The sequence below is a fragment of the Sciurus carolinensis genome, chromosome 9 (assembly GCF_902686445.1).
Source record: "Sciurus carolinensis chromosome 9, mSciCar1.2, whole genome shotgun sequence".
NCBI lineage: Eukaryota > Metazoa > Chordata > Mammalia > Rodentia > Sciuridae > Sciurus > Sciurus carolinensis.
In genome coordinates, this window is record NC_062221.1 from 115,766,191 (window position 1) to 115,787,669 (window position 21,479).

Sequence of the window (21,479 nt, forward strand, 5' to 3'; positions counted from 1 at the left end):
ATAGCTCTACTGAACACTTTCCCCTTTGACTTATTCTTTATTTTCTTTTCGGTGCTCAGTTTTCTCCTTACAAATGCTGAGGTTCCTCAATTTATGGTTTCAGTCAACATTTTTGTGCTTACAGTCTTCAGTCTGTTTCTAGTTTCTCTCTCCCAAGCTTTATGCATAATATCAAACCACCCACCTGGCATCTCTGCCTGGACTTCTCATAGGCATCTCCAACTAAACCTGTTTACACATTATTCCCACTCCCATTAAGTGATTTTTTTTTTAGCTACAAAAATGCTCAGACAGAAAGACAGGTATTTGATTTGACTCTTTTTATATTTCCACCTGCTCACATCCAGTGTCCTTCCAGCCACTACCTATAATCCAGTTTAAACCATCGTCTCTTGTTGGAAGTAGTTTCATAATTGGCATCTAATCAAGCAAGCTTTTCCCTGTGCTCCAGGCATATCCTGTTACAGCAGCATGTTCTAGCACTTATCAAACATGCCTTTATAACAAAGGCATAAAATAATTGTTTTCTCTCTCCATAAGCTACTTTTCATTAGGTCAGGGACTATTTCCATTTTATTTCCCACATATGGCACAGTGATGTTCAGTGAATGAATGGGGCAAGGTGTGCTAGACAGGAATCTATGCTTGTAGCTCATTCTTTCCCTCCAGGGGAAAGAACATTTGTAGATCAAGAATAGGGACATCATGGAAGAGATGGGCAAGGCTGGGCTCTATATGGTACACAGGTCAGCTTTGTGTATTTGGCTTTGCCCGGGGTTTGGGAATGGAGTGAAGGCTTATTTCCACTCCAGTCTCAAATTTTAATCTCCTGTTTGCAGTCTGTTCCTTCCCTCCCCTTCTTTCCACATTTCTTTTGTCATACACAGTCATTATTGAGTGAGAATTGATCCTTTTTGTAATTAAGAAAGAATAGGGACTGGGAGTTCTCAATTGGATTGATTTGGTGGCCAGCAAGTAGTAGATGTGAACTTTAAAGTAATTACTAAAGTTACACAGAAAGCAATTAAATATTATCTAACCAAAATGACCTTAGGGCTTTATCTGACTTTCATCTAACTTGTATTTTTTAAGAAAACAAAGTTCATACTCCAGAATAATAACTGTTAGATTGGTTTGGATTTAGATTATTTTCTGTGGAATGTAGTGCTAAGTAAGAGTAAGAATTCAAAGAACAGAGGAGTAACCTTTTTGAGTTCTGGTTTCTTAACCTTTTCTACTTGATTTCTTCAGTGGGGCTGGAAATGCAGATGGCAGTATGTGGAAGGTATGGAAGAAGGTCACTTTGTCAAGGAGAAGTGATCCATTCAGGAAGCTGGCACTGAGGTCATGGTTTGGGTTGGTGTTCTCTTGGAGCTCTGTTATTTGTATTGCTTTGTAAGTGTTCAGAAGTTAAACATGCTTTTGCTGGGTGCAGTGGCATGAGCCTGTAATCCCAGCAACTTGGAAGGCTGAGGCATGAGTCACAAGTTCAAAACCAGCCTTAGCAACTTAGCGATGCCCTAGGTTAGTGAGACCCTGTCTGTTTCTGGAGAGTGGAGGCTGTCTCTCTCTGCTTACTGATTATCATGTGAGCTGCTTTCCTCCATCACACTCTTCCACCATGATGTCTGCCTCACCTTGAGCCCTGAGGAGTGGAGCTATCCTTCTATGGACTAAGAACTCTGAAACTGTGAGCCCTCAAACTTTTCCTCCTCTACAATTTTGCTGATTGGGTCCTTTAGTCACAACAGTATAAAAACTGACTAAAACAGAAATTGGTACCAAGTAGAGTCTGATGTTACTGACCTGACCATGGGGTTCAGAAGTTTTTTGGAATTGGTGGTAGCAATTTTGAAATGCTTTGCAGTGCAAGCTGGAAATATTTTTAGATTGTTGTAATGGGAGCTTAATGGACCATTCCAGTGGGAGCTCAGAAGATCAGAATACCAATTGGACCATGGACAGTGAAGAAAGGGCTCAAGAGGGTTCAGAGGAGGATTCTCGTGGAATTTGGAGTAAGGGCCATTCCTATTATATTCTGGCTGAGAAGTTGTCTGCACTGTGCCATGTCCTGAGAATTTCTGTAAGGCTGATTTTAAAAGCAATGGACTTCTTAATCTGGTGAAAGAAATGTCTAGGCAGCACAGCCTTCAGGAAGTGGCATAGGTATTGCTGGCAGCTTTTAGCCAAGTTTATTGTGATATTCAGAAGCAGAAAGCAGAGCAGAGAGATTTAAAAAACTTGGACTTTAAAGGTGGAAGTAAAACTGGGGCTAAGAAAGTTTCAGTTGTTAGAGATGTTATCGCCACTAAAGAAATGCTAAAGACTTTATCCATACACAGTGACAAAGATGGCTTGATGGCATCTCAGGCTCAAGGGAGGAAAAGTGAAAATTCTCTTGAGCAGAGACCAGTGGGGGACCCATCTTGCACAAGGGTGCCTAGGAGGTTTTTTCAAAGTGCTCAGCCACCCAGACACTCAGTGACTGATACAGCCAGGATCCCTGGAGGCTTGATTTCTGTTCAGGATGGTGACCAACTTTGAGGTCAACCATGTGGTGCTGGTTCTGCAGGAATTAGGAATTAGTTAGGAGGTAATGGAGGCTTCTACCAAGATTTCAAAGGAAGGCCTGGGAGGCTAGGCAGAGTGCAGCAGGTTTGGAGTCCCTGCAGGAATCCCCTGAGAAGGTGAAGCATGAAGATGTGAGGAGGAAGCCAAAGCTTCAGTGGAGACCCCCAATATTAAGAAATGCCAGAAACATGGGACATCATCCTAGGAAAGCTGCAATTGAGCAGAGATAAGCGAACAGAAAGGCCACTTGAGCTGCAACCAACAAAGCTGCAGGGGTGGAGCTACAGAAGTCCTTTGAACAGAACATCACCATGCCATGTGCCCCAGATGCTGGATATGGAGCTACAGGACTTGTCTACCCAGCGGGATTTCATTCTTGCTTTGGTGCTATTCCTTCTTTGTATACCCCTATTTTTTTCTGAATGGAAATGTTTACTCTGTACCATTATATATTGGATATTTGTAAATTGCTTTCAATTTAATAGGAGCTCACAAAGTGAGATTACCTTGAGTCTCAGAGAAGACTTTGAACTTGAACTTTGAGCAGTCTCAGAACTGTTGAGACTATGGGGACTCTTGGGCATGGACTAAATGTATTTTGCATTGTCAAATCAGTGTGAGCTTTTGGAGGTCAGGCGTGGAATGTTATGGTTTGATTTGAGATGTCCTCCAAAACCTCATGTGTGAGACAATGTGAGAGGGTTCAGAGGGGAAATGATGGGTTATTAGAGCCTTAACCCAGAGAATTAATCACCTGATGGGATTAACTGAGCAATAACTGAAGGCAGGTGGGGTATGACTGGAGGAGGTGGGGCATTGGGGTTAGGCTTTGGGGTATGTATTTGTATTTGGTAAGTGGAGTCTCTCTGCTTCCTGATCACTATGTGAGCTGTGTTCCTCTGCCTCACTGTTCCACTATGATGTCCTGCCTCATCTCCAGTCCTAGGGAATGGAGCCTGCTGCCTGTGGATTGAGACCTCTGAAACCGTGAGCCGCTAAATAAACTTTTCTTCCTTTATAGTTTTTCTGGATGGGTCATTTAGTCACAGCAGCAAAAAAACTGACTAAAACCCTGTCTCAAAATAAAAAATAAAAATGAACTGGGATGTGGCTCAGTGGTTGTTGCCCTGGGTTCAATCCCTGGAACTAGAAAAGAAAACATTAAACATGTTTCTATAATCAAAATGGTAACAGAGTAGCATTTTAGCTTTTCTGTGAGTTTCCATTTGTCTTTTCCATATCCTCCACCTCACAGCCTCACCCATTCTGATTTAGAATAAGCAGTTAGGCAGTTAAAGTCTTACAGGTAACTTGAGTCAGCAGTTTTTGCAGTTTGGTTGGCAGGGTACTTGTAGGAAAAAAAAGTAGTTTTCCTGCTCTGTGGGCAAAGGGAAGATAGGAAAAGAGAGGGAAAGATAATAACAGTATTTTTAGGGTAGGTATGAAATCTGAAATCAGTGGCATGGCTCTGTTTGTCGTTTGGTATTCAGTGAGAAAAAGGATTAACAGTTAAGTAAACAACATGTGTACATACTGAGCAAAAGCAAATTTCTTCAGAAACGTTTACATCATTTTGATGCTTTCAAAGTTTACAGATTGGAGTGGGAATGAGTTTTACTTCATTTACTTCTAAGAAATAAAAATAAGTTTAGATTTCTCAAAGAAACAAGTTGCAGTTACTTTTGTACCATTCCCTGGTATAGACGTGTTTTCTACGCGAGCCTTATCAAAGAAAGATGGTCGGGCTGCACAGATGAAGTTCTCTCAAGGAATCCCATGGGACAGCCAGATACAGGGAACCATCTTTGTTGAGCTGTCTTTGTTAAATCCAAAGTGTGACTATCGCTGACCCACTTCAGTCTTCGCAAGGGATATGTCTTGAACTGTTGAATACCAGACCTTTCTCAAATAGTGTTTCTCGAATGGACTAGATAAAAACTTTTGACTTTGTGCCAGAGTATTTCTGCAGTAAGAATTGAGAGGACTCTTCACTGAAGACAGTTGAACAATATGAAATCTGATGTTTTTAGAATGAACTGTTAAGTGTGGGCTAGAAATGTGAACATATATTTTTTTTTAACACAATTTCCCACATATCGCATTTGAATCCACTCAACCGCCTTAGGACAAGAAGGATGCATCATATTGTTCTCATTGATAGGAATTAAGGCCTGAGTGCAGCATGTGTGGCAATAGTGTAAACTGGTGTTGTTCCACCTAAGTATCATGCAAGCCACATGTGTAATTTAACATTTTCTAGTAGCCACATTAAAAGATCATTGGAAAGAGGTGAAATTAATTTGAATGTAATTTGCTTAACCCAGTTTATACAAAAGATATATATATATTTCCATATGTAGTCAAATTAAAAACACTGAGATGTTACTGTTTTTCATACTATCTTTGAAATCTGGTCAGTGTTTACTTGGGTAAAACAGCTCCTTTTATTTTATGCCAGCTGTCTTTGCAGTGTCTGACAGCTGCCTTAGTTTAGTGTCAGCATAGGGCTAGAACTTGGGGCTTTACTTCCACTGTTTAGTCTTAGAACATCTAACCTGAAAAAGCATGGGCGCATAGTGCCGTCAGAGCAGCTTTGTCCAATGGAACATGCCTTTGGAATGGTTCTGGTGAGATTTTACTTCTGAAATTATTATTTGTGTCATAAAGTGTTTCCTGTTGGCAGTGAGCTTAAAGTCTGTTGTTTCTTACTTAGTTTCTTGTATTCATGAGAAAATTTGTTACCTGCACACAAAATTATAATATCTGTCCTTATTCAATAGTTAGGAACATTCACATTTTAAATATGTCAGAAAAAAATAAGTCTGTGCCCGGAAATCATATTTTTAACTTGACCAAAGGGAGAAAAATGCATTTATGGAGAGGGGCAAAATAAACTGGGTAGAATGGCCCTCCTAATGGTTGCTGAGGATATTTGAATTCACTGTGGGATGTTAAAAAGGGATTTATACCAACATTGAAGGAATGAATTTAGGTATGTTCCCAGTGGGTGTGATTTTCTTATTGTAAGTAACCATTTCTTTATTGACTTGAGACTTTTCCATAAGGAGACACACAGTTTACTCATTTTACTGTTACTGAGGTTTCTTATTTTCTTTGATCTCATCTTTACAAGACACTTATTTCATCTGAGTGAATTTTTCTTGTGGGGGGGGGACAAAAAGTCACTTTATCCGTCTTATGTTAATTAAAAAGGAAAAGAAGTAACCTGAGGTTTTTGTGAGCAAGGAAGCAAAGGAAGATTTCCTAAAATGGAGTGATACATATTTTATGAAGGTGATGAAAATATTCACCATGGCAACTGGTCTGCTTTACCCACAATGCAAAGCACCCTATTTGCATTTCTCTTTTTTTCTTTTTGCTAGAGAATTCTGAAATTAACATCTGTGTATGAGAGGCCAAGGGAGATGTAATATACTATTTAGATTGAAAAGAAGGTCTAGGATAATTTGGATTGCAATTGAGAGTTGAATACTTCTCTCAGATTCATGTCTGCTCCAGGGAAATAGGGGAGGGGTGGATCACAATCCATTTCAGCAGATTCTTGTGGTAAATCTGTCTGCTTATTTACTTTAACTCCCTGTTTGGCTTTCCATTAGAGTTTACATTTTCACTAGTCCTGCTTTCTAAGAAATACTAAATATTTCTCATAAGCCATCTCATTCCTGTGGAAGTTCCAGAGTAAATACGTACTGTGACATGAATTTATAGCCAAGGTATTGTGTTGGATGTTTCAGAAAACAAGTAAGACCGTTCCATTTCTCTTGGCACGTTTAAATCCAGAGACAGTTTTCACTGTCTTTATTCTAAGTTAATATAGTTTGCCTCCTTTGTCACAGAGAAAATAGAGCTTAGCTGGTACACATTCCCTTAATTTTTTGAACCCCAGTATGTGAATTTACCTGCAACTGTACCAATCCTTACATCCTTCCCTCTCTCTGGTCTTTTTCATTTTGTTTGCTTTTGTGGTGCTGGTAATAGAGCCCAAGGGCATCTGAGCATGTTAGGCAAGCACCCTACCACTGAGCCACACCACACCCTCTTCCCTCCAGTCTTAATTAAAGGTGTCTTGTCTTAAAGTTGCCCAGGCTAGCCTTGAACTTACGATCCTTCTGCCTGGGCTGGGATTACAGGCATGCACCACCAGGGTCTGTCTTGCCCTTTTGTCTTGACTTTAAAATTGCTCAATAGTTCTCATTTTCAAAACAACCTTTTCCTGACCTCACATCACATTCTGTCTGCGCTTTTCATTTTCTCCTGGAAGGCCAAGTTCCTCAAGACAGTAGTCACTTCTCTCTGCTCACAACCATGTTGACAGCTGTGTGGCATTCCACCTCCACAGAGCCTTCACTAAATCAGGTTTGCCTTATGTCACCAGTGAATACATTTCGGTGTCATTTCTTTCTTTTTTTTTGGGGGAAGGGTGTGTACTAGGGATTGAACCCAGAGGTACTTAACCACTGAGCCACATCCCCAGCCCTTTTTTTGTATTTTGTTTAGAGACAGGGTCTCACTGAGTTGGTTAGGGCTTGCTAAATTGCTGAGGCAGGCTTTGAACTCGAGATCCTCCTCAGCCTCCCGAGCTGCTGGGATTATGGGTTCACGCCATTGCGCCCATCTGTCTCTCATTGTTATTTCTTTATGTGGCAAATGTTGAGTTCTTTCTATGTGGAAGGCACTGCTAGCTGTTAAGGGTGAAAAAGATCAATAAAGTACCTCTCAACACACACAGTTTGCATCATGGTAGGAGTGACAAGCTTCTAAGATGCCAGCCAATTAATTGTCTGCTAGCCATTGTTTCCTGAAGAGTGAATACCAGCTTATGGTGAAACTATTCGAAGAGCTTTATATAAATTATTTTATTTAATCCCTATATTGAAATAGGCATTATTACTGTTGGTATTCATTTTAAAGAGGAAAACATCTAGTCATAATGAGACTAGAAATTGCCAGTGGTGGAGCAGTTAATAAGGTGAATTTGAGTTTGAACTCAGATCTGACTTAGAAACCCATGCTCTTAATGAACTGGACTACTTCTATAATTCAGGATGCCATTGTTTAAGCAATGTCTGCATTTTGGGGGGAAGTGGACTCCGGGCTGCTAATGCCATTGAGATATGTGGAGGGCAGGGGAAGAGACCATATCAGAAAGGCTTCTTGTTGGTTGACTGATTGATGGTCTAGAACTAGAACATCATTATATCTGAAATATGTAGTTTAGTTTAACAACCTTAATTTATGTTTGAGCCCTAGAGAAGCAACTTGTCCAAAATGATACTTAGCTTTTGTGTGTGTGTGTGTGTGTATCATAGATTTGACAACAGATTTCTGGTCTGATATTTAGTTCTCTGTTAAGAAAAAAAGAAAGAAAAGAAATATTACCCCAAACTTCACCTAAATTGCTACCTAGAACTCTAGTGTAGAAGAGGACTAGTGTAAATTCCAGACCTTCCTCACCATGGTGATTGGAATGGAGTTTCTAATGGGGTACTCATTATGTTTTATAGTGATTTCAGAAATGAAATCTCTGTGTCTAGGGTGTTCACTGATTTACTCTTGCACCAGGGATGAATGCAGCTGAGATTTGCCTGCATTTGTCATATTGCTCCATTAGCTCAGTGTCTCTCTTTCTTCCCCCCTAAAGTGGGAATAATACTAGTATCTCTTTAATGGAGTCATTATGAGAAGGAAAGAAATGTGTATAAGGTATTTTAAAAAGTGCTTGGCTATTTTTTGTTGAGATGATGGCTTCCCCATTTCTGTCTCAACTGATTCACTTGGTACTTGCTTTTTGATTCTCATTGTGGGTAGGGAGCCAGGAGTTGACATTTGTAAAAAATACCTAGAAAAGTGAAAATCATCCTATGGCATTTCACTCATTCTTATTAATTTATCAGACTAAGTTATAATTTTCTTAGTTCTGAGTGCATTAGTTTTGTACCTACAGGAATTAAACCACTAAAACTCCTGGACAGCAGAGGGCATACTTTGTATCTACCTGTTTTCTTATCTCTCTCAAAAATATTTAAAGGCCTAGTTGGTGTAGTTAATTATATTAACAGTTCAAAGTATCTTTCCTTTTTTATTTATAAAAATGGGCATTTGCCATTGTGGTAACTGTCACAAATATCTAATCTCAAAGCAACTTCCTGTAAGAAGCAGGTTGGCACAGGTGGTTGAAGGGGGAAAGGAAGTAGCATTGCTGTGCCTTTTTGCATAGGTTTGGAATGTCTGTGACTTGCAACTTAGACATTTATAGTATTTGTAGTCAGACACATAAAATTGTCCGTGTCCTTATCAGTCCCTTAAAAATACTAGCTCCCAGTTTTTCTAATTCATTTCTTAAAATTGCTCTGGTGAATTATCTTTCTTTTTTTCTTTTTGGTACTGAGGATTGAACTCAAGGGCACATGACCTGAGGCACATCCCCAGACCTTTTTTGTATTTTATTTAGAGACAGAGTCTCTGAATTTCTTAGGGCCTTACAAAGTTGCTGAAGCTGGCTTTGAACTCACAATCCTCCTGCCTCAGCCTCCATAGCCTCTGAGGTACAGGCATGTGCCACCTCACTGAGCTCTGGTGAATCATTTTTCAATATTACAGTTTTAATATTAAGGTTGATGAATTCTGGGATCTGAACTCAGCAATATTACTGAATGTGTCCTCTCTAAAATAGTGACACTGATAACATGCTTTGACAGGTCTCAAAAAGCTTAAGTTTGTAAGTAAGTTTTTCATAACACTTGACATTGAAGTCATTCCAACATCCTTTTGGAAAAAAAAATGTGCAAGACTTTTGGAATGTGAATTGAAAGTTCTCTTATTATTTCCCGAATTTTTCCCTTATGTTAATATTTTGGGGATAACTAGCTCTTTTGCATAAATGTGTAATTTTTTCTTTGTGCTTCATTTTGCCTTAGAGATAGTTGAAAGATAGTCAAGCAGTTTTTCTTCAACTGTAGTTGTGCTTTTAGAATAGCTGCATGTAAGTTTTTCTTAACACATTTCTCTTGTTAAAAATAGCTATCTATAAAAATAGTAAGTATTCTGTCTGTGGTTCCATGTATAGCAGGCAGCAATGACCAGGCTGTTCATCTCCCTCTGAGCCATATTCATGACTGACTTCTTTGCTTTCCCTGCAAGGTCTGATGGTTCTCTCTCCCATCCCCATTCCTTTTTCAAATGGCTCCTTTGCTTCACCTTCGCTTTGCTCTGAGTTCCTTCCCTCCACTTGCTTGGTCCGCAGACCCATTGAATGAGGCTTAGGACAACCCTCCAGATATGAAGCACCAAGACCTTATTAAATGAGTAAAAATATGTGCTTCAGGGGAGGTACATGGAAACAATTACCTGTAATGGAGAAATATAATACATAGGAGGAAGAAATTAACACTACTTTTGGGGACAAGGGAAACTTCAGAGAGGAAATGACAGGTTAGATGTACTTTGGTGAATGACCAGAGAAGGTGAAGCAAGGAAAAAATGGGCCTTTCAGACCTAAAAGGAAGAGCATATACCACCATGGGTGTTCCACAACTATGGACTTAGTTGTTTTTGCTCCCTTAATGCTTTCTCTGATTTTTTTCCCTCTAGGATTGGGTAGGTAAAAACACAGAAAATGTTTCCAAACATTCCTTTGTTTGTTTCCTTAAGATAGAACAAAGAAAACTTTCAGCAAATATTAATTGACTTCTAGCTGAGTACTTGAAATTTTGCTGTGCCAAAGGAAAACAGTGATCACCAAGACCATCTTGGTCTCTGACTTCAAAGTCAGATGTGAAATAGTCAGTAGAGGTGAAGGTTGGGAAGGACAGAATAAAGCAGTGAGATCAGTTCTTGTGATGGTGGCATTATTGGCCTGAGGAGTACGTGGAACACTTAGTCATGTATGGGCAAAGGAATGCTTTCTGAAGAAACGAGACTGAACTGAGAATGTGGTGGTAGGAGTTGACCTCAAAAATGGGATGGAAGAGAGGAGGTATCTTAAAGTGTGTGAATGCACAGTGGGGAGAGAAATGTAGCCTTCTATGAAAGTGGGGAGTGGGAAGAAGTCAAAGGTGGAGGGTTTCAGATCATACAGGGCATTGGAGGAGAGTTCAAGTGGCTGAAGCAGTGTGGAGCCATTGGAAGTTTGCAAACATGTCAATGACATCTCTTTTTAAAAAATAAAAAAAATAGAGAACTCTTGGTAGTATGGAGAATAGGTTTGAATGAGAAGCAGTGGATACAGGGAAGCCATTAGCAGACTCTGTTGAGGCATGGGAGAGATGATAGTGGGCTGCATGTGGATAAAAATGGTTGGATTTGGAATATATTAAGACGGCAGAATTAACAGGATATAATATTTGCTACACAGAAAGGAAGTGAATGTTGATACCTGCTTCTGTAAGTTTTATTTCCAGGTTGATGCAAACCAATTGGTAATGCAGCTGTTTCTTGTATTCATGATCTTATGCAGGGATTGATTGCCACAGGTGATGGTGGTGGGTCTCATCACCAAGATTGGGCTTCAGATTCAGTGTTTTTCTGGGGGAACAAACCCACTGCAACTTGATGTCATTGGCTCCTTCTGCCCCCAAATCAAGTGTGTGGGTTGAATTCTGAAATTAACCTCATATTTTCTTACACCATGAAAGGTCTTCCAGTCCATCTTCAAAACTGTTGGTGTTTTGTGCTTTGCTCATTTTAGATTCTTAGGGGATCTACAAAGATCACTCTTGCCTTATCAGTTTTTTTCTTTTTCTGCTAATGAATTTTCTTGCCTTATTAATCCTTTTTCTTATACCAGTGCTTTTTTATCATCTGTTACCCCCTCTTACTCTTTTTTCCTGGGTCTGGAGTAAGTAACTGGTGTTATTCAATGTTTACCCAGATTTCACATGAGAAACAGTTCCTTGGTATCATCGTTAATATCTATTTCATATATTTTGTAAAGTTTAAATGAAGGTAGGGGGTAGAGAGCAGAAGCTCACTGGATTAGATGGAGGGAATGAAGGGAAGAGGGGAAGAGAAAAGGAAAGACAGTAGAATGAATCTGACATGACTTTCCTATGTTGGAGTATGAAATGCCACATCATGTACAACCACAAGAATGGATCCTAATTAGAAGAAGTTATACTCCATGTATATATAATATGTCACAATACACACTACTGTCATGTATATCTTTAAAAAATAACAAATAAAAAAAGATTAAATGAAATAATAAATATAAGGCCCCTTGCACAGCGCCTACTTACAGATAAGCAGTAAATTTAAATTTTCATATGCCTCTGTACCTTAATGTCAATTTATTATTATTATTTTTATTATTATTTACTTCTTGCCTGGAAGAGTCATGTAAGGAATTCCCTCCCAGCCATCTTTACTAGCTGTGAATTGATTTGACTGTGGATTGATAAGCACATTTTTCCATTGTTTGGTAAATTTCAATATGTTTAAATCTTCTTCAGAGTTTTTGTCCTATTGAACAGTGTGCCTCTTACAAGGAACTTTAGGTAGTGTGTATTAGTCTGTCTGAGCCACTGTAACAAAATACTGCACCCTGGATGGCTTAAACAAAAACTTTATTTTTATAATACTGGAGGCTGGAAGACTAAGATCAAGATACGAGCAAGTTTGGTTTCTTTCTTGTTTTTAAACAGCTGCCTTCTCATCTTGGTTCTCTCCAGGTGAAGAAAGAGCTCTGATGTCTCCTTTTCCACCAGTACTGTCAATTCAAAGCTCCACCATTATAACTTAATTTAACCTTAATCACCTTGAAAGCCACCTTTTTTTTTTTTTAAATTTTAATTTTTGGTGGTACTGGGGATTGAACCCAGAAATGCTTTAACATTGAGCTATACCCCTGCCCTTTCTTCATTTTTTATTTTGAGACAGGGTCTCACTAAATTGCTCAGATCTCTAACATGCAGTCCTCCTGTGAAAGGCCGTATCTCTAATGCAGTCATGTAGGGGTTTGGAGCTTCCAATTACAAATTTTAAGGGGGCATTCAGTCCATAGCACAGTCCTCTTACTTTTATTATATTAGTATGTTTACCACACATTATTATATGTTTAAGGTAATGTTCTTTTTGGAAGACGTAATTTAATTAGATGATTCGTCTTGCTGTCAGGTGAATGGAAGTAAATCATAAGTGGCAATGTTTTGTCTTACTTCCATTAATATGGAGGAAAGTAAATTGTATGACTAAAAAGCCAAAAGCCAAATTTTTTGCAGGAGGAGAATGGTTCTACCTGATACCGTTACCCTAGGTTTTTGTCACAGGGAGATAGATGAGCTCAGATTATTTTAACCCTGACTTTTCTGTCTGTTATTTAGCATTTCGGTTGTTTTGAGATGTTTTCTTGTTTCAGAATACATCAGGGAATGAGTGTGTTGGTGAATGATGTCCTTGCACATGTGAGCCCTGCACCGTAGAGTTCATCCCACAATTGCTAAGTTGTGCTAGCAGTACCTTCTGTTGATAGTAGGCTGTACTGATTGAGTTTTCATGTTCCCTGTTTCCAACACAGTTGCCAAGGTTGGCTTTCATCATCATCATCACCATCATCACCATCACCATCATTATTTTTATGATTTTGCCTTGTGCATGCTAGCCAAGTGCTCTGCCACTGGGCTAAATCTCAGCCCTTTTCATTTTATTATTTTGAGACAGGATCTTACTTTCTGCTTTAATCTTCCAAGTAGGTGGGATTATAGGTCAATGCCATCATGCCTGACTTACTCAAAATTTTTTAAACACTGAGTTTTATATGAGGAATAAATTTTTACATTGTTCCAATTTATATTTCTTCAATTATGAATGTGGTTACATATTCCCTCATTGTCTTTTTTAATATAAAAATTTTAGAGCAGTTTTAGGTTTACAGCAAAATTGTGTAGAAAGTACAGGGTGTTCTACTGTAACCCCTGCCCACTTCCACACCCAGTCTCCCCGACTAGCCAAAGGGTACATTTGTTAGAACTGATCAATCTTTATCAACACATCATTATCACCCATGGCACCTAGTTTATGCTAAGGTTCACTCTTCTTTCTGGTTCTGTAGATTTGGACCAATCCATAATGACATGTAGCCATTGTTACATTATCATATAGAAGGGTTTTGCTGCCTTAAAAATCACCTGCTCTACCTTTCATCCCCTCCTCCTCTCTAATCTGTCAACCAGTGGTCTTTTTACTGTCCAAGTTTTGCCTTTTCTAGAATGTTGTACTATTGCGGTTGAACAGAATGTAGGCTTTTCTGATTGGTTTCTTTCACTTAGTAACATGCATTTAAGATTCTTCCATGTCTTCATGTCTAGATTTTTCATTTTTTGTTTGGTGTGCATTGCCATGAAAGTAATATCATATCTTTTGAATCGGGAGGCACACGATGTTTATTTGTTCTGAAGGCAACTTTGATCATTTGGTTAAAGAGGTGCTTACATGAATTTCACATTGTGAAGTTATTCCTTTTCTTTCTGTAATTGATAAATATATTTTAATTTGTTCTAATTAGTCGTACATAACAGTAAAATGTGTTTTGACACATTGTACACAAATGGAGCATAACTTCTCATTCCTGTGGCTTTACATGGTGCTGAGTCACACCAGTAGTGTAATTATACCTGTGTATAGGGTAATGTCTGTCTTGTTCTACTGTTGATAAATATTTTGTGAGAAAATTTTTTTGACACCATGTAAAGCATCCTGTTTTTCATCCTCTTGTTGCACTAATTTTCAGTATCTTGCCTGAAGCAGTTATTAGTGTGATTTTGCCAGATGGTGATTTTCTAACTAAAAGTGTTTAACAGAGTCAGATTCTTGGTTTTCCTTCATAGGTTCATTTTGTCTTTCTCTTTACTTTTCTTCAAGGCTTTCTGCACTCAAAACACTTAAAAATTCTCACAGAAGATTTCTCACAAAGAGGTTTCTTTTTAAAAAGCAACCATAACATTTCCTGAGCACTTTCTAATATTCCATAATTTTAAGATTGTCGAACTTCCTATGATTTTGAGGTTGCTGGAAGAAAAAGATCTCTTAAATCAATTAGGTTCGCAAGTAACTTAAACTTGGAAAATCAGGTTAAAGGAATCAAGGCTTGTTGTTCGTTTAGAATACTGACTCCCTTCCAGAGGACTGGGTCCTCCCATTGTCCAGGGTTATGCTCCATTCTTATTTTAGAAAATGAGCTTCTATGGTCTTAGTAGGAGGTGACATCAAGGGCTGAAAAATAGTCTTTGATGAACTCATGTCACTTTGATGCTCAGAAAGAAGTCAGACTGGACAGCAGAGAAGCTCTGACAATCCAAATGATTTGGTAATTGAAGATTGAAAAAGCAAACAGAAAACTGGGAGATGTTATTTCAATCACTGCCAATATGAGATGTGGTTCATTTTGTTTATATACTCCAGCATGAACCGCTTATTAACTGGACTCTACAAATACATGCGGCTTATGAATGTGCTGCATATTTCATCACACTCTGTGAGTTTGAGTAACATAAGATTTCTTAATTGATTTCGTTTTTTGAATCAGGTTTGAACCTGAAAATGGTTTGCAAATTAAGTTGTCACTCAATTTGCTGCATAAATAAAATTGGGCAGTATTAGGAAAGAAGCCCCAGGACACTACATGAGACCAAGTGTCTGCCCTTTGTCTCATATTACTAGTCACTGTTGCATACGTCGGAAAAACTATGTGTCTGTGGAAAGAGACCTTTCATTGTTGCTAGGAAACCCAACTGTTTTGCACAATCTTGAGATTTCAATTCATTTTTAGTTCAACACAGTGAAGAACAGTAGAACGTTTTAAACATTAAAAAAAAAAAAAAACACTGAAAATCATTTAAAAATCTGTTTACAATTTCTCAAGCAGTATAGTTCTCTCTCGGTATCTGTGGGGGATTGGTCCCTCTCACAGATTTTCAAACATGCTCATGTTTCTTATATAAATGGCACAGTATTTCCGTGTAACTGAAGCATATCCTCTGGTAGACATTTAATCATCTCTGGATTACTTATAATAATAATACGTGTGCGAATGCTATGTAAATAGTTTTTAAACTGTGTAGGTAATAAGGACAAGAAAAAGTCTGTACATATTCAGTACAGGTGTAATTAAAAAAAAACCTCAATTCAAGATTAGTCAAATCTGTGAATGCAAAGCCCACAGATGGAGGGTCATCTGTATATAAATAAAATTTCCAAAAAAAGTAGAAATGGGCATTTACCTTTCTCAAAACCTCAGCTCTCAAAAATAATTTGTTATCAGTTTAGACTATATCTTTACAAGTTTGTATCCATATACTATTATAGTTTGGATCTGTTTCACATGTTAAAGTTTCACATGTTAAAAGCTTTTTGGCTAGACTCTGTTGCTTTTGGGAGGTGGTAGAAACATTAGGAGGTATAGCCTAGTGGAAGGAAGTTATGTCATTGGGAGGCGTGCCCTTGAAGGTGTGTTGTGACCTTAACTCCTTCCTCTTTTTGACTTTTTGACCACCATGAAGTCGAGCTTTGCTCTACCATCTGTTCCTTACAATGATGTTCTGCCACACTGAGGGCCCAGAGGGACCATGGAAACTGTGAGAATAAATCTATCCTCCTTTTAAGTGTTTTATCTCAGGTATTTTGTCACAGCAATGGGAAATTAACACACACATATAATACTTTTTTAAAGGTGGTTTTATAAAATTTAAGTATTTTTTCTATATCAAACAAGAAAGAATGAAAGATAATATGAAACTAAGTTGCATTTTTTTCTGATGAGTTTGTGTATTGTTAACCACTGAGAGCATGAATTAGCCTTTGAACTCTTACACATTTAGATGTCTAATCATTTAGGTGAGATTCAGCATTTATTTTTTTCAATTATTGTTTCTAATGCCATAGTTAGGGTAGTCAGGATGTTCTCCTTAACTTAAATCTTGTTAATATTTGAGCCCATTTTCACATTGTTTGTTGTCAATTAGAGAATTATTTTGGAACATTTTCTGTATTTACAGCAACTCTACCTGCATTATCTTGTTACACACACACACACACACACACACACACACACTTTTGAATAAATGGGACATCAAAGAACACTGGAAAGAACACAGACTCAGACAGACCTGGCTGTGAATCTCTCATCTTCCTCTTTGGACCATTACTACCCAGGACCCCAGATTTCCTTTGTGACCTTATTGGTAAATGGTACTTATAAAATATGAACATTTTGTGTTACAGATTTGGACAGCAATATCAGGTGTGTTTGAGACAAACTGTCACATGTAGTTCACTGTCTATGCAGCATTATATATAATTTTGTATAAGTTTAACTGAAACTTACCCAAAGTAAACTTAACTTTTATGTAAGTTTAGCTGAAAGGAGAAGACCAGTTTTGTGTTAAGTGACATTTTATAATAAAATCTTTATGTCCTTTGACCTATAAAAAAAAAGATGTCTAATCAACGTCATTTAAATTTTTATTTGATTTCTACAAAATGAAAACTCCAAAAACATATGTGACCATGAAGCTTTGTTATTTATAGTAATTTTGAATTCTCACTTATATGATTTTTTCCTTTATATTTTTAGACTGTCTTGATTCATTTTGAAAGGAAATTTTTATTCTGCAATGTACTTAGGGTATTCTTATCTTACTTGATACAAGCAATATTAATACTAGACAAATTAAATGAGACAATAAATTCTAGTAACTATAAAAAGCACTTGAAGTAGCAGGAATTTCTTATGGCATATTAATGCGTTTTCAAAAAACTTTTTAAAATTGATGAAACTTATAATTTAATCACCAGTTATTTTCTGCTATGTGCAGGGAACTACCTCAAGAGGTAGATGTATCCATGATTTCTCCCAGTCTTAATAGAGCTAATTATTTAATGGCAAGCCAGGAAATGCACTTCAAAAGTTCCTAAGAAGACAAAGTAGCATGGGAAGAAGATAAGCTCATCAATATCTAGGAGATATTGGGTGCTATCAGTCAACTTCACCATAAAATTGATAAACCGGGGGCAGGGGGAGGACAATCCAAGGTACCATATGCTAATTGCCAAATAGGTGACCCAGATGTTGTAAATGAACCCTCAGAGAAGGAAGGACAAAGTCCTTGTCAGGTGGAAAGGTGACAGATATCTAGTGAATATGGTAGGAATGAAGTAAGTTTATTAGAAATGACAAAACGTATTTATTCAGAGGTTTAAATATTTATTCAGGAACATTTGTGATTGTACTCAGAAGTATGAAGTAATGTAATTTTAAATAAGATATGTGGACACAAAGAGAAGACGGAGTAATTTGGACTTTTGATAGTTGATTTGGTCTGAACTGGTGGATTCAGATGGTGTACCATCAATCTTTGCTATATACCAAACCAATCCCATCTTAAGAGGCTTTTCACAAAAGTCATGTATTCATAATCTTGACAATGCCAGACTAGGCTAGGCTGGAATTGAAGTTCTGGCTTATACAGGGTCTGCGTGTTCTAGGATGGACATTTTGAGGAGGGGAAGCTATTGGTCAGACACTGCAGTTCTTTCCCTGTGGCAGTGATCCAAGGAGGGGAAGATGAGCAGAAAGGGCTTTTGAGGGCTAAAGGCTCAACCTGCACAGCAGCACTGTGGCCACATTCTATTGACCAAAGCAAAACCAGACTCCAATTTTTTTTTTTTTTTTGTATTAGAAATTGAGCTATATCCCCAGTGCTTTTCACTTTTTGTGACAGGGTCTCGGTAAGTTGCTTAGGGCCTCACTAAGTTGCCCACACTGAGCTGGAAGTAGCCAATACTCCTGCATCAACCTCCTAAGTCACCAGGATTATAGGAGTGCACCATCATGCTCAGCAGATATGTTTATTTTTATGAGTGGGAGCAGGGGGACAGGGAAGAGGCAGGGAACCATACCACAAGCTTAGCTCTTAGGGTCTCTCCCAGGTCATCGCCTAGCCCTGAGCGTCAGTGTCAGGCAACAAGGTGACCCAAGTGGTAGAGCTGCCTCTTAACAGAAAACGGTGAAACTTAGGGATCTGCACACATTAGATGCTTGTGTTTATACTTAAGGAAATGTTAGGTTATCACAAGGAACCACAGATGTGACAGTTTGTGCTGTGCACACTTTTATATTGTAAGGAGTAAAAAATACAAATTATATATGATTTCATTTGTAGACTAAATTTGTATTTCAGATCAAATTGATGGCTCTTTCAAATGTTTGATCTTGTTTGAAGACAAATACTGAGCACACCTATTTTTATGTGCAAATTGATATGAATTGAATTACTTTCCTTTTGTAAAACAGAACTGAATTTATGGAACTGATTTTCTCTTATGATTAAGAAATAGAGTGATTTCGCTTATAGTTTATTTCTACACTTTATGCATCTAAGATATACTAGTAATATAGTAATAAACTATTATATATAATAGTTTATTATATATAGTATTTATAATAAATGTAGTACATATGTAATAAACTATGATATAGTTTATATAATAATTTATATATATATAATAAGCTATTAGCAAGGAGGAGACTGTGAGATCTTGCCCCACTGCAGGCTGTTTAAGACCTCTCTTTAACAAACCCTACTGGAAGAATGTTTATGGTAATTTTCGTGTATAGCTCAGGGTATCTTATTTTATATCTTTTTCAGACATTGCCATCTAGCATTGATTTTTCTCTTCAGTTAGGATGTAAATGGAATTTTTGTGGAATATGAATTTCAGAATAAGTTTGGGATTTTAAGATGTCTTTTTAAATATAATTGGTAAATAAGAAATGTCTTAAAGTTAATACTGAAGTCAGTTATTTGGTAAATTAAAAAAAAACATGCAGTCATGGGTCATTTAATGATGGAGGCACATTGTGAGAAAATGTATCTTTAGTCCATTATGTCATTGTGTGAAGAGTGTAGAAACACAAATTTGGATGGTGCAGTCCACTGTACACCCATGCTATATGTTGTGCCCACTGTTCCTGGGCTATAAACCTGTATAGCATGGTGCTGTGCTGAGTACTGTAGGCAGTTATAACACAATGGTGTTTGTGTGTCTAAACACAGAAAAAGTACAGTAAAAATACTATAGATAGTGGGAATTTTCCCACAACATTACAGTCTTATGACCCTACTGTCAGATATGCAGTCCACCTTTGACTAAAATAGTTATGCAGTGCATAACAGTATATAAATCAAGTGTTTCGTTTCATTTTGAATTGTCCTCATTGGAATTTATTGCTTACAAGTATTTAAGCATTTAATAGAAACTGGAGAATCAAGTTTAATAAAATATTAGAATTAAAGAAGGCAGAAAATGTGTCAAAATTTATCATCATGTGCCCCATGAACAGTGAGTTCTCAGTGTGTTCATGGAAGTTTGGCAAACATGAATTAATGTACTCTTGAATTTGTATGACATAACTGACCTTTTAGATACTCTGACTAAATACATTTTTAAACATCTGCTAATATGTAGAGACCCTCTGGTAGTAGAAACTTTAATTTTTATATGATGCTGCAAAGTCCACAGTGCTCTTACAAGGAATTGTATGGTGTCAGATAATATTAATAGTGTCATTCCATTTTTATGAAGGCACTGCTGAATTTGAGCTTCATCCTTCTGGACCCAAACCCTGTCCTGTGTCCCTCACATCACTGTGCTCTCTTCAGTGGCTGTAAGACCGTACATATGTTAGAATCATCACAGATGCTCAGTTCTGTGTGTGTTTCTTTATACAGATTTCACCCGAAGTTTGAGTATCACGACTCCTGAACAGACAATTGAAAAAGCAAAAGGGGAAACTGCATATTTGCCCTGCAAATTTACCCTTAGTCCAGAGGACCAGGGACCACTGGACATTGAATGGCTGCTATCACCACCCGATAATCAGAAGGTGGATCAAGTGGTAAGTCTGATATGTGCTTATTCACTGTGGATATCCGTGCCTCTCTCTCCTGTGTCCATCACTACTTATTACATAGATGGGGTGTAGGCATCTGGGAAGAGAGCCCTTAACTGCTCATGCTGGGTACAGGTGAGGAAGGCAGTCACACTGGCGGAAACTGAGATACCTACAGTGGAGTGGAATGGATAATAAGTGACCTAAGATTACAGAAGGGGACTAGATTTCTTAGAGAAGGCCTCAGAGAAGAAGAGGAGCTTGTGAAAATTCTGGAGATCTGGGTTTGAGGCAGGGCATCGTGGAGAGGTGCCTGGGGCAAGCAGACCACTGCTCTGATGGCGTAGACACGTAGGACAGGAGAGTGTGGGCTTTGGTGCTTCTGTCTGAGACATACAAGAGCTGGGAAGCCTGTGACAAGGTGCGTGCAGAGACTCAGAGGCACTCCATCGCCTGAGCCTAGAGTGTCCTCATGGAAGGAAGACCCGAGTCTTCCTGGCCGAGTGACAGGCACAGCCTTGCTGTCCACAGGAGTTGTGAGATAGGTGAGCACCTGGCCTTTAGTGTTCATTTCTGGGTTAAAAACCTAGCCATGGGCTGGGGCTGGGGCTCAGTGGTAGACTGCTTGTCTAGCATGTGTGAGACTCTGGGTTTGAGCCTCAGCACCACATGAAAATAAATAAAATAAAGGTATCATTCCATCTACAACAACAACAACAAAAAATTAAAAACAAAAACCAAAACCCTAGCCTCAACCTAAAACACAGTAAAATCAGACCAAAAAAAAAAGTGGAAGGATTAGGGAGAGACTACAGGAGAGGACGCTTAATAGAATTTCAGGTATAATGTTAACTGAACCCCTATTTCAGTTTATTTAAGCTGATTAAGGATGAGAATTTGGAGGACCAGACTGGAGACACTTCCATCCTTACTCCTATGTAGTCACTTCAGTTAGCAGTGCCATGTGCAAGACAGTGCTTGATATACTTTCTATAGGCCTTCA

At 38.2% G+C, this 21,479-nt stretch overlaps 1 protein-coding gene across 2 annotated transcripts in view; it reads left to right on the plus strand.

The window, feature by feature from the left end:
- Cxadr (CXADR Ig-like cell adhesion molecule) overlaps positions 1-21,479 on the plus strand; it is a 60,943-nt gene that overhangs the window by 5,274 nt on the left and 34,190 nt on the right. For both annotated transcript variants that reach the window (XM_047563518.1, XM_047563516.1), the window contains exon 2: positions 20,316-20,482. In XM_047563518.1, the coding sequence (XP_047419474.1) occupies positions 20,316-20,482 (167 nt within the window). The remainder of the gene's footprint in view (positions 1-20,315; positions 20,483-21,479) is intronic.